Consider the following 12,244-nt stretch of genomic DNA (forward strand, 5'->3'; position numbering starts at 1 on the left):
AAAACGATACATATCGTCACGAAAACATATCGCGATATATCGTGGGACGATATATCGGCACACCCCTACTGGGATGCAATGGTTCTCCTATCCTCGGAATTAGTAGTAGTACTTTTATTATTATTAGTGTGTCTGCCATGCCACTGGCAAAACACTTAATCATAATGATAACATATTCTTCCCGCCAAATTTGTCCCGGTATGTCGCCCTCACGGTTGACAAAACCCCCGCAATATGTACATTAAAACGTGCGGCTCGGCCGGGACAAGTGTGTGATTACATTTCTTACCGTTAAGCGTTACCACGGCGACGTAATATGAAAGAAACAACGCCAGAAAAAAGCCATTGAAGCAAAAATAATGGAGATACAAGGTTTCTGCCCGACAGCAACGATTCGATGTTGTCAACAGACTAACATCAAAGCTGTTCTCCAGTGGCCTTCTGGACAGGAAATAGAGACGTTTGTCCTGACCAATGAAAGTGGAGGAAAGATGGTGGACAGGCGAGAGCTAGAGATGTAATGAGACCGTGTTGACGCACACACACACACACACACACACACACACACACACACACACACACACACACACACACACACACACACACACACACACACACACACAGAGTCATCAACAGTCAATAACCAAACAGAACAATAAGCTCATAGACGTCAATATGATGACGTACGGGACAATGACCTTTGAACCTGCTGCCCTTTACCTGAGTTATGCACCCACACACAAGACAACACTTAGTCAATACAAAGTACCTGTCTCTCTACCTCTCTCTCTCTCTCTACCTCTTTCTCTCTCTCTCTCTCTCTCTCTCTCTCTCTCTCTCTCTACCTCTTTCTCTCTCTCTCTGTGTGTCCTTGACTAAACTGTGTGTGTGTGTGTGTGTGTGTGTGTGTGTGTGTGTGTGTGTGTGTGTGTGTGTGTGTGTGTGTGTGTGTGTGTGTGTGTGTGTGTGTGTGTGTGTGTGTGTGTGTGTGTGTGTGTGTGTGTCATATGTATACACAGGGTAAAATATGTGTCTGTGTGACAGTTATTTATGTCTAAAGCACATGGAGACATTAAGCACACACACACACACACACACACACACACACACACACACACACAGTGGGATGGGGGAGATAAATAGTGCTGTCTGGTGGGGGAGGGGGGGGGGGGGACATCTGTATTGGTTACTATAAATGAGTGACGACCCAATTAGGGTCCCAGTTCCCTGCTAGGTGTATATGCAGGTATTTAGAGGTCCTCTATTATCATCACTTCAGGTTGGGCTGGTATAAGAGAACGTACATCCAGTCGTCGTGAAAGTTACATCATACAAAGGTTTATTATAGAAAAAGCTCACAGCTTCAGAAGATAAGCAGACAGCATAAGCAGCTCTCTGGCCCGAATTCTCTCCCTTCTCTCCTTTACGTGACATATTTGAATCGTTTCAGGGGCTCCCAGATGCCTCCTGACTCGGGGCATCTCCTTGTCTCCCCAACCTCTGAGGGGTCATGCGTCACCCTCTTTCACAATACTGTTCTCACCACAGAAAGGACACAAACATGTTTACGTGACAATTTAGACTGCGTTAGCAACGATCTGGTACCACCCACTCACAAAACAAACATGGGCAAATTATCCTTCTGCAGCACTGCCACCCAGGTTTGGAATAGTCTAACCCCATCCCTCAAAAAGTGCAGTTCGCTGGGCTCTTTTAAAACAGCCCTGAAAATTCACCTTTCAGGAGGCCAAGAAAGGAGGTAGTACTATTTTCCCGTTAGACAGACGACCCCCCCCCCTGTTCTTGTACATAGTCTTTTATTTTTCTATTTCTTATTCCCCCCCCCCCCCTTTTTTTTTCTTTCTTTTTTTTCTTTTTGATTTGGCTTTTTTTGGTGTCGTTTCTTGCATATTACGTTGCCGTGGTAACGCTTAATTACATGTATTCCATCATGGGCTCTTATGTGTCCTCTGCAAGACCTAACTATCTGCTTTCCCCTCCCTTGCCTCATCCTGGAGACCACAAACGCTATCTTACTACATTCTTTGGAATGTTCAGCTCACACCCTGCTTTCCTTACTGGCTTCCAGATGTTTCTGCTGTGTCACTACTGCAGCTTTTACCATCGCGAGCAGCATCTGAGCTGTTAACCCCTTCTTTGCTCCTACATGTAACACACACACACAGACATGCACACACACACAGACACGCACACAGACACACACACACACACACACACACACACACACACACACACACACACACACACACACACACACACTCCATTGTGGGCCTCGGTGCAGATAGTTACAGCCATCGATGGCCTGGTTTTCATAATCCGTCATGCATGTCATCCGTCATGGGTGTTCACGTGATATTGTAATATAGATGAACTAATGTGGTTATTCATTATGTCTCCATAAAGTCTCATTTTCAACACTCTAATATATTTAAGTCACCAATTGATTCTGCTATGTTTGGATGGGAAACGTTTGTTTCTTTACATTTTCAAATGTCTTTGCCTATAATGACATGTCCACCACATGACATTAACACATTCCCTGCCAGAGTAATGCCACATAATGTACTCACCCAGTGCCAGCAATTTGTGTTTTATAACCCTTTTCAACCGGTCACAAACATGTTATATCCATTATAATCCGCGATCGGATGATATTTATAAACAAACAGGATAGATCCACTAGCCCTCAAAGGGTGAAGTTTTTTCAGCAGTCCAAATAGCCTCCAGACGGAGAAAAGAAAATATAACCAGAGCTTACCATTTGTTTTTTATCCCATGTGAAAACCATGATGTCTGGCCAAAACCAGGAAACGGGTTATGGATATTTTCTTCAAGGATGCGTCAAAAGCGGAAAGGAAAGAGAAAATAAATCAAGGATGGTACAGAAAACAACACAATCGTCTATTAAACCACAAAAGACCACTTTGCGTAGATCTACGCGATCGGCACGCTGCGGCTTTATTTAGGTGGCTAAACTGTTGTCTACAGTACATATTTTATTATTGTGTGTGTGCGTGCGCGTGTGTGTGTTTGTGTGTGTGCATCAGGGCGTGTCTCCAGCTCATCACAGATCGTCCTCCAGCCATCCAGGAGGAACTGGATCTCATCAGCGCCCTCTCTCTGCTGGAGGACTTCAGTGTCAACATCCTGCCACTGCAAGGTAAAGGCAGCCAAGACACACATAAAAGAAAGAAAGACCCATGTCTGGGAAAAATAAATCTGAGATAAATGTGTTTTTATAAATCTGATAACATTGTAGCAGAAGGGGGGGGGGGAGGATGTTTTAGATGACGTCATTTCCGGGGTGGATCCTTCTCTGGAAGTCAAGGCATCATTCATAGGTTGGCGAAGAGTGCTCTCTAGCGTAATCACTAGAAACCATAGACTGTAAAAAATATGGACAAAGGGAACGATGACGTCACCCATTGGTTTCTACAGGCCGTAAATGAAGCTGATTGTTCAGGAAGGTGCAATCCGCCATCTTTAATATATACCAAAGGGCACGTCGGAACTCAAACGCTATTGCTTGAGACCAGACATGTGACCAGGGAACCGGAAAACAATCCCCAAAGAATGCTATTGGTTGGGTAGCTTGTCAATCAAGAGCGGGGGCGGGGAATGAATGCTATTGGTTGTGTAGGTTGTCAATCAAATCATCCCGCCCCTCCTGGAGCATAGCCTACTTTATCCTCAATTTTAGAATAATTGGGACATAATTTAGCAAAACACGTATCATGATGATTGAAAGGAGACTTTAAACTAGCGACTGAAAGCATATAGTATTTATGATTTTTTTTATTAAAGGGATTGTAGGCAATATTTAAGCCTAGATTTTAAGAATATTTATATATATATATTTTTTCCCCTCTATCAGCCACTATATAATGATGCTGGGGTGTTTTCCTGCATTGAAACACAGTCCTCTTTCTGAAATCCGTATTTTCCCTACAGTTTATGTTTGTCCGGGACGTAAATGCACGGACACGCATGTGCGCGTCCGTGAGCGTCCGTGCCCGTCCGTGCCCGTGTGAAGTGTTCGGGTGAAACCGAATGGGACCGAGTGCAGCCGACAAAAATGGAACGAGCCGCCATTGTTTTCTGTGGGCAGTTTATACTTCTTACTTTCGGTTTTAAAACGCTCTCAAACTTCTTTTTTGAGGCACAGAATTTACTTTTAAGATATCGTTTGGATAGAATTTAGTTGTTTAACTTCATATATGTGGTCAATTTATCATGAAAGAGCCTATTTAAAAATACAAACTCAGAGAACCGGCAGGGGCGGGCAGTGACACGCATTGTATCCGAATAAAGCAACCTATTTTCGGCATGGCCCGTTTAGAAGTCCCCCCTGCGTCACCCCCTGGTGTTCGGGGAAAGGAACTGCTGATGAGGAGGAGGGGGGGGGGGGGAGTGGAGGTGCCTACAATCCCTTTAAAGTAAGAAAATCTAGTCTAAAGTTAGTCAAAAACCCATCCGCTTACAATGAGAGAATATTCCTTCTGACACCTGCAGGGGTAAAACAGCGCCATTCCGTATCGGCCTCATTGTAAATATGTCAGGCTGGCCCCTTGCTAGAAACACACAAAATGTTGTAATATTACGTTATATAATATTATGTTAATAATCAACCATCTTCAGTATCAGAAAGCCTCTCCTGAAGAACATACAGGAACATATTGTTGTGTCGCCCCCTAGTGGATCATATATATGTGTGTTGTTTTTGTTGTTTTTTCTCTGTCAGTGCGTCTGCGGTCTAACCGTGTCTCTGTGGTAGAGCAGTGCATCTCTCAGTGTTCTACAGCCTACAGACAAGCTGCTACACTGCTCAATCTGGCTGCACTGCTCCGGGTGGCAGGTACACACACACACACACACACACACACACACACACACACACACACACACACACACACACACACACACACACACACACACACACACACACACACACACACACACACACACAGAGAGAGAGAGAGAAAATATTTGATATTGTGGTGTTCTGCAGAACACATCTGTAGGTATTTGGGGGGCATGCTGATCTAAGCTTTTAAGATACTTTGAATTTTGTTTGGTTCTTTTTTCTTTAGTTTGTTTCCCACCTTTACTTTGCACCCTGCAGTTTGTCCTCCAAGCACCAGATGAAAGGATCAATTGGATTTAGACAAAATGTTTGACTGACTCTTGAATACAACAGAGAATGCAGTCATATACACCACACACACACGCACGCATGCACGCGCACTAGGGGTGGGACGATATGGGTACCTCACGATACGATATATATCACGATATTAGGCCCACGATAACAATATATATCACGATATTCGACGATGTTTCATATATTGCGATATCACGATATTCGATATATATTGCAAGAAATTTCACCAACGATATATCACGATATCTGAAAATATCGATATATTGCGATACCACGATATATTGCATGAAAATTCACCAACGATATATCACGATAGTCCTTGTATTCAATTCATAAACACATAAAATAGCACCAAACAGTTCAAAATCATCATTACACAAATACAGAGTAGGAAAAACAACGTATCACAAACTAAAAACTTTTTTTTTTAAAATATCGATATTTTTCGGGAGGATATCGATTATTTATCGCGGGAGAAAGTATCATTCATATATCATATATCATTTTATTTTGGGAAGGAGGTAGAAGGAGGTAGATTTTTCACAACTAATCAAAGTGTCAACCTGTATGAATGATAATTCACCACATTGATATGTTTGATGTGAAATATTCACACGCACATTTTCGGATCATTTATTCTGACGTTCGTTAATCAGGTCTAAGGATTCTATAAGTTGTCTTCTCTGTAGTGTGGTGCAGTGTTGAGAGAACCTACATTAATGGAAGGCTTTACGTTTCCCTTTTGGTAACTGTGTGTGTGTTTGTGTGTGTGTGTGGGTGCGCGCGTGTGTTCGCGCACGTGTGTGTGTGTTCAGGAGACGAGGAGGTCAAGCGTAAGGGTCAGGTGTTGACCCTGCTGGCGGAGCAGGCTCTCCAGTGTCTGGACTTCAAGGCCTCCTACATCCACTGTCAAGACCTCATGGCTGCAGGTACACAGCACACACACACACACACACACACAGCACACACACACACACACACACACACACACACACACACACACACACACACACACACACACACACACACACAGAGTGCTTTATCGCTTCTTCAGTGGTTCTTTGGGATGTGTGTGGTGCTATAGATGGGTTTCCTGTTTGTAAACATGAGAGGATGATGCGCGCGCAGTTGAGGGGTTGAGCAGTAGAGGGCGCTATTACCCGCAGCAGCTCTAGTCAATTGTACATTCATAAAATAAATGGTCTTCACCGGGTTTAATGAAAGTAGATTAAATGATGCAGTTTGTAATATCTTCTTTACTCAATAAAAATGATTTGTCGGAAGTTGGATCTGTTTGTATATAATAGCAGCATTATGCCTATTATGCCTATAATAGCAGCATTATGCCTATCTAAATCCCGAAAATAACAACAGAGTGATTGGCGCTTCCGGTTCGTTCTACCACCCGCATGCGCAGATTGCGCACTCTGCTCTGTGATGACGTCGCGCGGAAACCCATCTATATAATGATTAATTTAATAGATCATGTGTACATTGTGTATTATACCTCACACCTTGTCCTTTCATTAACTTTGCTTAAAGGTCACACTGTACAATGTCATAAAGTATAGCTTTGTTTGATTTCAGCTTAAATCACACCAGATGTGTGGTCGACATCTGTCACATACAGCTTTCTTTACAGATCTATAATGTCATTATGATTCAGACCAAAATAAATCAGCCTTGTTGCATAAAGATTGTGTTTAGTGGCAGGATGAATCAAACGTTAATACATGAAATGGTTCAATGAAACCATTTGAGATTCATCCAAATATATTCTATATGTTATGAGTGACCTAGAAATAGATTAGAAATTCTAGATGACCAATTAGAACCAGTTTTACAATAGAGGCCATAAAATACATGCTAATCTTCATTTATGCTCTCAACATGATGATGCACTACAAAAAAACACTCTAAATGTTGAACATTCAATATGTAGGATTAGTTTTCCCCAAATAACTACACACCAGTTTTAGTCAAAGATTACATGTCAACACACCCTGCTATAAGACTAGACTACAGTCCCACATGCAGTTATAAATCATGAAAATCCACTATTTCACTATAAAAACAATCATGACAGATAATTTTCTATAGTCATGAATGCAGTCACGTTACACATCAGAAACACTGTCTCCTTTATCATTAGGTGACTAAACAGTTAACAGAACAGTTCAGTGAGCATGAAGAATATTTATTTAATTATTATTATATATTTTGTGTTCATCGTTTTTGTGATTATTTTTTTTGAACATTTAGAAAATATTTTGAAAAGTCAAAAAAGAAAAAAAGTAAATGGGTCCGAGGACCAAAAATGCATCCCGACCTTATGTTTGGGAGACACTGGTCGACCTATCAATCCTGTCTGGGAAAGCAGCTTTTTTTTAAATCTCCTAATTGTTTGCATTCAGTTTTAACAACTAAAGCTGTCAGATTGTTGTCAGTCTCTAGTGACTGAATCATTCACAAACTGACATGTGAGTCTAGTTTTGGCTTGAAACTCCAAATCACATCTTTGCAGCTTTATTTGTTATTGTGATGATTTAATTCATACCTTGAAACCCAAATGATTCATGTTACCTGTTACCTATTATATTAATATATATTATGATATATATAAACCCAAATGATTCATGTTACCTGTTACCTATTATATTAATATATATTATGATATATATAAACCCAAATGATTCATGTTACCTGTTACCTATTATATTAATATGATATTATTATATATCCACTTGGTGCCTCGTGGCACATAAGGCCTTCACAGAGCGCTTACACCTTTCTCTCTCAGCTGCTGCAGATGAATGATTAATAACCATTGTAGATGTTGATTTACGAGGTCCTATTCATCATCATCATCAAACTTCAGGTGGGTTTGGTATAAGAACGTACGTCCAGTCGCAACAGTTACATCATACAAGAGTTTAATATAGAAAAGTTCACAGCATCAGCAAAGTAAGCAAGCAGCATCGTAGCAGCTCCAATGATCCCAATCTCCCTCTCCTCTCTCCTTTACGTGGCGTATTTATATCGCTCACAGAATGTCCCCCTCCCTCCTGACTCGGGGCACCTCTTTCACAATCCTGTTCTTTTCCTAACCCCCAGTGGGACCACAGCAAGAACACAAACATGTTTATTTGACATTTTAGGGCAGGGGTCTTCAACGTTTTCAGGCCAAGGACCCCCTAGCTGAGAGAGAGATGAAGCAGGCAGCCCCTCTATATTGTATATAAAATTGCGTTTCAGATAAACTTCTGCTGCTCTTTTTTCCCTCTACACCTATAACTCTTTGCCAAAAATAGCCGATCTACAAGCTCTATGAGCTTGTAGATCTGCTATTTCTGGCTTAAGTTCTCCTCAGAAAAGAGATGCTAAGGTTCAAGTGGTTAATGTAAAAAAATAAAATCCTATCACACAAAGATTTGGCGGACCCCCTATAGTAGCTCTGAGGACCCCCTAGGGGTCCCGGACCCCTAGTTTAAGCCCCCCCCCCTCCTGCTATTATTACATTCATTCTAATGTGGGCTCTGAATTGTCCTCGGTAGGACCTCTGGTGCTCCCCCCCCCCCCCCCCTACCCAAACCTGGGAAAGAAGCTATTGCCCCATACTCCTGAATGTTCCGAGATCATCTCGCCTCTTTAACCACTTCCAGATGTGTGCTGTCTCCCTCTCTCTCTCTCTCTCTCTCTCTCTCTCTCTCTCTCCCTCTGTCCTCCTCCTAATCTTTTCCCTGACATTCCCACAGCCCTTAAGGCCATTAAGACCTGGAACGCATCTGTGTCATTTTAGATTTCTTTGGCAATTTTTTCCGAAAAACTTTAAACATGTAAAACATGTTTAGAAGCGGCCTCAGGTCTTAATGGGTTATGGCCGGGAGTATCATCTGCGCTGTTTAACCCTTACTCGCTCCTACACCATCACTATCTACATAATCTACCTTATTGTAATCATGACATTATTGTTAGTATTACTATCAGTGGTGGAAGAAACAGTCATGTTTGTCTTTGTTTTGTTTAATTGAGTAAAAGTAGCAATACCAAAGTATAAGTCCTGCATTCAAAACCTCACAATTATACAAAAGTATAGAGTACAGAAGTCCTGATGTCACTCGTTCATCCCCTGGTTCGTGAAGTATTTTCTCTATGAAGAATAATAATAGATCATCTTACAATCGTCTCATATAAGAATTGTGGTCCAAAAATAAACAAACTGTCTCGGCGATATTGTCAGGGACAGTTTTTTTTTTTCTGGCGAAAATGTAACTAATTCGTCGGAAGTAACACTATCGTTTTCTCACCGTCAGTTGATGCTTCATATCCATAGGAGTCAAAGCGCCGGGGTCATTTATTTATTTTTGGAACACAGTTCTTATTTGACACGATATTAAAGGAGTTGTTCACCCAAAAAATTACTTATTTCCTATCAATGACACACCCCATGAAGCATTGATCTTTGTGTCTCTTACCGGATACATTAGCATCTTTATTATTATCATCACATTATTGGTTTAGGAATGCGACAAAAACTAAAAAATCTGTTTCATGGGGTGTGTCATTGATAGGAAATAAGTAATTTTTTGTGTGAACTACTCCTTTAAACACGTCTATGGGAATTCAGAACGGGGGGGGGGGGGGGACGCAACCCAGGTAGGATGTGTAAATTACATCAGACTTCGGTGCTCTATTATCATCAACATTAAAGTAGCAAAATAAAAATAGTCATTATGCTGAATTCAGAACCATATCATTCTATTGGATTATAACTATTGATCATAAACCACTTAAGCCCTATTTAATGCTCAGGCTATTCACAAATAGCAGATCTACAAGCATCACAACACATTTGTCAGCTTGTAGATCTGCTATTTTCTAAAAACAATTAAATATGTTGTATTTAATGATTAGATTAATTACTAATCTAAATATGTGAAGTAGCTAGTAAATAAAGCTGTTAAAAACATGTAGTGGAGTAAAAAGTACATTTGATTATGTGATGTATTGTAATATATAAGTATTGTAATATATAAGTATTGTAATGTATAAGTATTGTAATGTATAAGTATTGTCTCTATCGGCTGTAAAAGGTCCAAAACTGTTACTTTTCAGGACTCTTAATTCAAAAGTAGCAGATCTACAAGCTCACCATGTGTCACGCCGTGTTTCGGGCTTGTAGATCTGCTACTTTTGATACTTTAGTCTGACTGACGTTTGATCAGTTAGGACATTAATTTACAAAAAAAACACAGTTAAAATATGGAGATAGAGGTTTCTGCCTGACAGCAACGTATAAGTATAATAAGTATCATAAACTAGACACTTGATCATAGACAATAGTCAATCATTATCTAACAATAGATCCATAACAACATAACGTCTTGATGACATCACATGAAGTGATGTCATTCTTAAAGTGTGGCTTTAAAAAATAAAATATAATTTTGGATGTTCTTCTAGACCACAACAGAATCACATAGATTCTATGAAACTGAGTTATTATACTCCTTCAATATCTTATTCTTCATCATCATCATCATCATCATCATCTCTAACTATGTTGTTCCACAGTTACACTGATCTTCCCAGGTAACATCTTCAGAGGGACAGTATGACCAGTTCTAATGCATGGAAAGAGTGTTTCAGTGAAAGTGTGTGCGAGGGTGTGTATGTGTGTGTTAGTATCAGGATCAGAGAATGACAGCTTTCCTTCATTCCAGTCCAGCTGGACTCTGATCCTCTGAGGATTCTGTCTCAATGAGAGATCAGTGTCTGACCCTGTTGAGGCGCGTGCTCTGTATTTACCTTCACAGAACCATATACTCCAGATTTGACCCCATCTGTCTCCCTTCCTCTGGTAAGACTCTGCTGACACACCCACATCCCATTCTGCATTGTCTCCAACCTCAACATCCCAGCTGTGAGTCCCTGAGTTAAAGCCCTCAGAACCCAGTACAAAGGGACATAAGTCAAACCTCTCTGGGTTGTCAGGAAGCTGCTCTCTTTCTCCACGTCTCACACTGGTCAGATCATCAGACAGGGTATAGTCTGGATTGGCAGTGTTGGGGTCCAGAATGACAGGAGTGTAGGTGACAATGTCCTTCATCTTGCCCCAGACTCTGAAGGTCAGGTTGCCCAGGTGTTTGGTCACGTCTATCAGAGGTCTAGAGACCAGCTGTGGGTCCTGCAGTGTGATCTGGACTCTTTCCATTGTGGTCTTGTAGTTCTGCAGGAATGAGATGTGTTCAGCTCTCAGCTCCTCCTCTATGGCTCTGATGTTGTTTGAAATGGTTAATATGTCTCTGTTCAGACCCTCCATCTTCTCCTTCATCATCTGACTCTTCTGCTGCTCTTCCTCCATCAGTGCATCCATGCTGGCCTCCTCTTCCTCTTGTAGAAACTGATGAAGCTTCTTAAACTGTTGCTTAATCTGCCTCCCTGTGTGCCAGGCCTGGACCTTAATGTATTTTGCTGTTCGGTTCACTTTTCTTTTTAACTCTATTAAAGACCTTCAGTTTCTCCTGTAAAGTCTTCAGTGATTTCTGGACTTCCTCCTTGTGATCCAGAGCAGCTTCATCGATGGGTCTGAAACTGTGGTTGGTGTGTTTTTTAGAATCTCGACACACAAGACACACTGGCTGTTGACATCCCAGACAGAACAGTTTGAGTTTCTCAGTATGCAGACTGCAGAGATCCTCAGACCCTGGTGAAGTTCTCTTACGTTTTGAAGCTCTCTGTCTCTCCTGTATGAAGGCCTCACACAGGTTCTTCAGAGCCAGGTTACGGGGTAGATGATCTGTTGATTGTATTTCCTTACAAACTGGACATTCCTTTATTCCCTTCCGTCTCCACCATTCCTGCAGACAGGCTTTACAGAAGCTGTGGCTACATGACAGTATAACAGGATCTTTAAAGATATCACGACACACAGGACAGGAATAATCCTCTTCTGGAGGAGACGACGTGGAAGCCATTTATTCTCTGAGTGAAGCTACAAGCACTCTGCCGTAGTAACACTTCCTCCTCTAGAATGTTCCCTGAAGTTTACTTTCACTGTGA

General features: G+C 41.4%; 1 protein-coding gene and 1 pseudogene across 2 annotated transcripts in view; one reads left to right on the top strand and one right to left on the bottom strand.

Moving 5' to 3' along the window:
• Nucleotides 1-12,244, top strand: part of nbas (NBAS subunit of NRZ tethering complex) — a 245,306-nt gene that overhangs the window by 124,826 nt on the left and 108,236 nt on the right. Inside the window, exons 32-34 of the mRNA XM_080452909.1 lie at nt 3,069-3,181; nt 4,763-4,876; nt 5,998-6,111. Coding sequence (XP_080309035.1) covers nt 3,069-3,181; nt 4,763-4,876; nt 5,998-6,111 — 341 coding nt within the window. The remainder of the gene's footprint in view (nt 1-3,068; nt 3,182-4,762; nt 4,877-5,997; nt 6,112-12,244) is intronic.
• LOC308103708 (nuclear factor 7, ovary-like) lies at nt 9,170-12,238 on the bottom strand (annotated as a pseudogene). The gene has a single exon. The product of its transcript is annotated as a nuclear factor 7, ovary-like (transcript).

Source organism: Gymnoscopelus braueri (genome assembly GCF_963280865.1).
Source record: "Gymnoscopelus braueri genome assembly, chromosome: 16".
NCBI lineage: Eukaryota > Metazoa > Chordata > Actinopteri > Myctophiformes > Myctophidae > Gymnoscopelus > Gymnoscopelus braueri.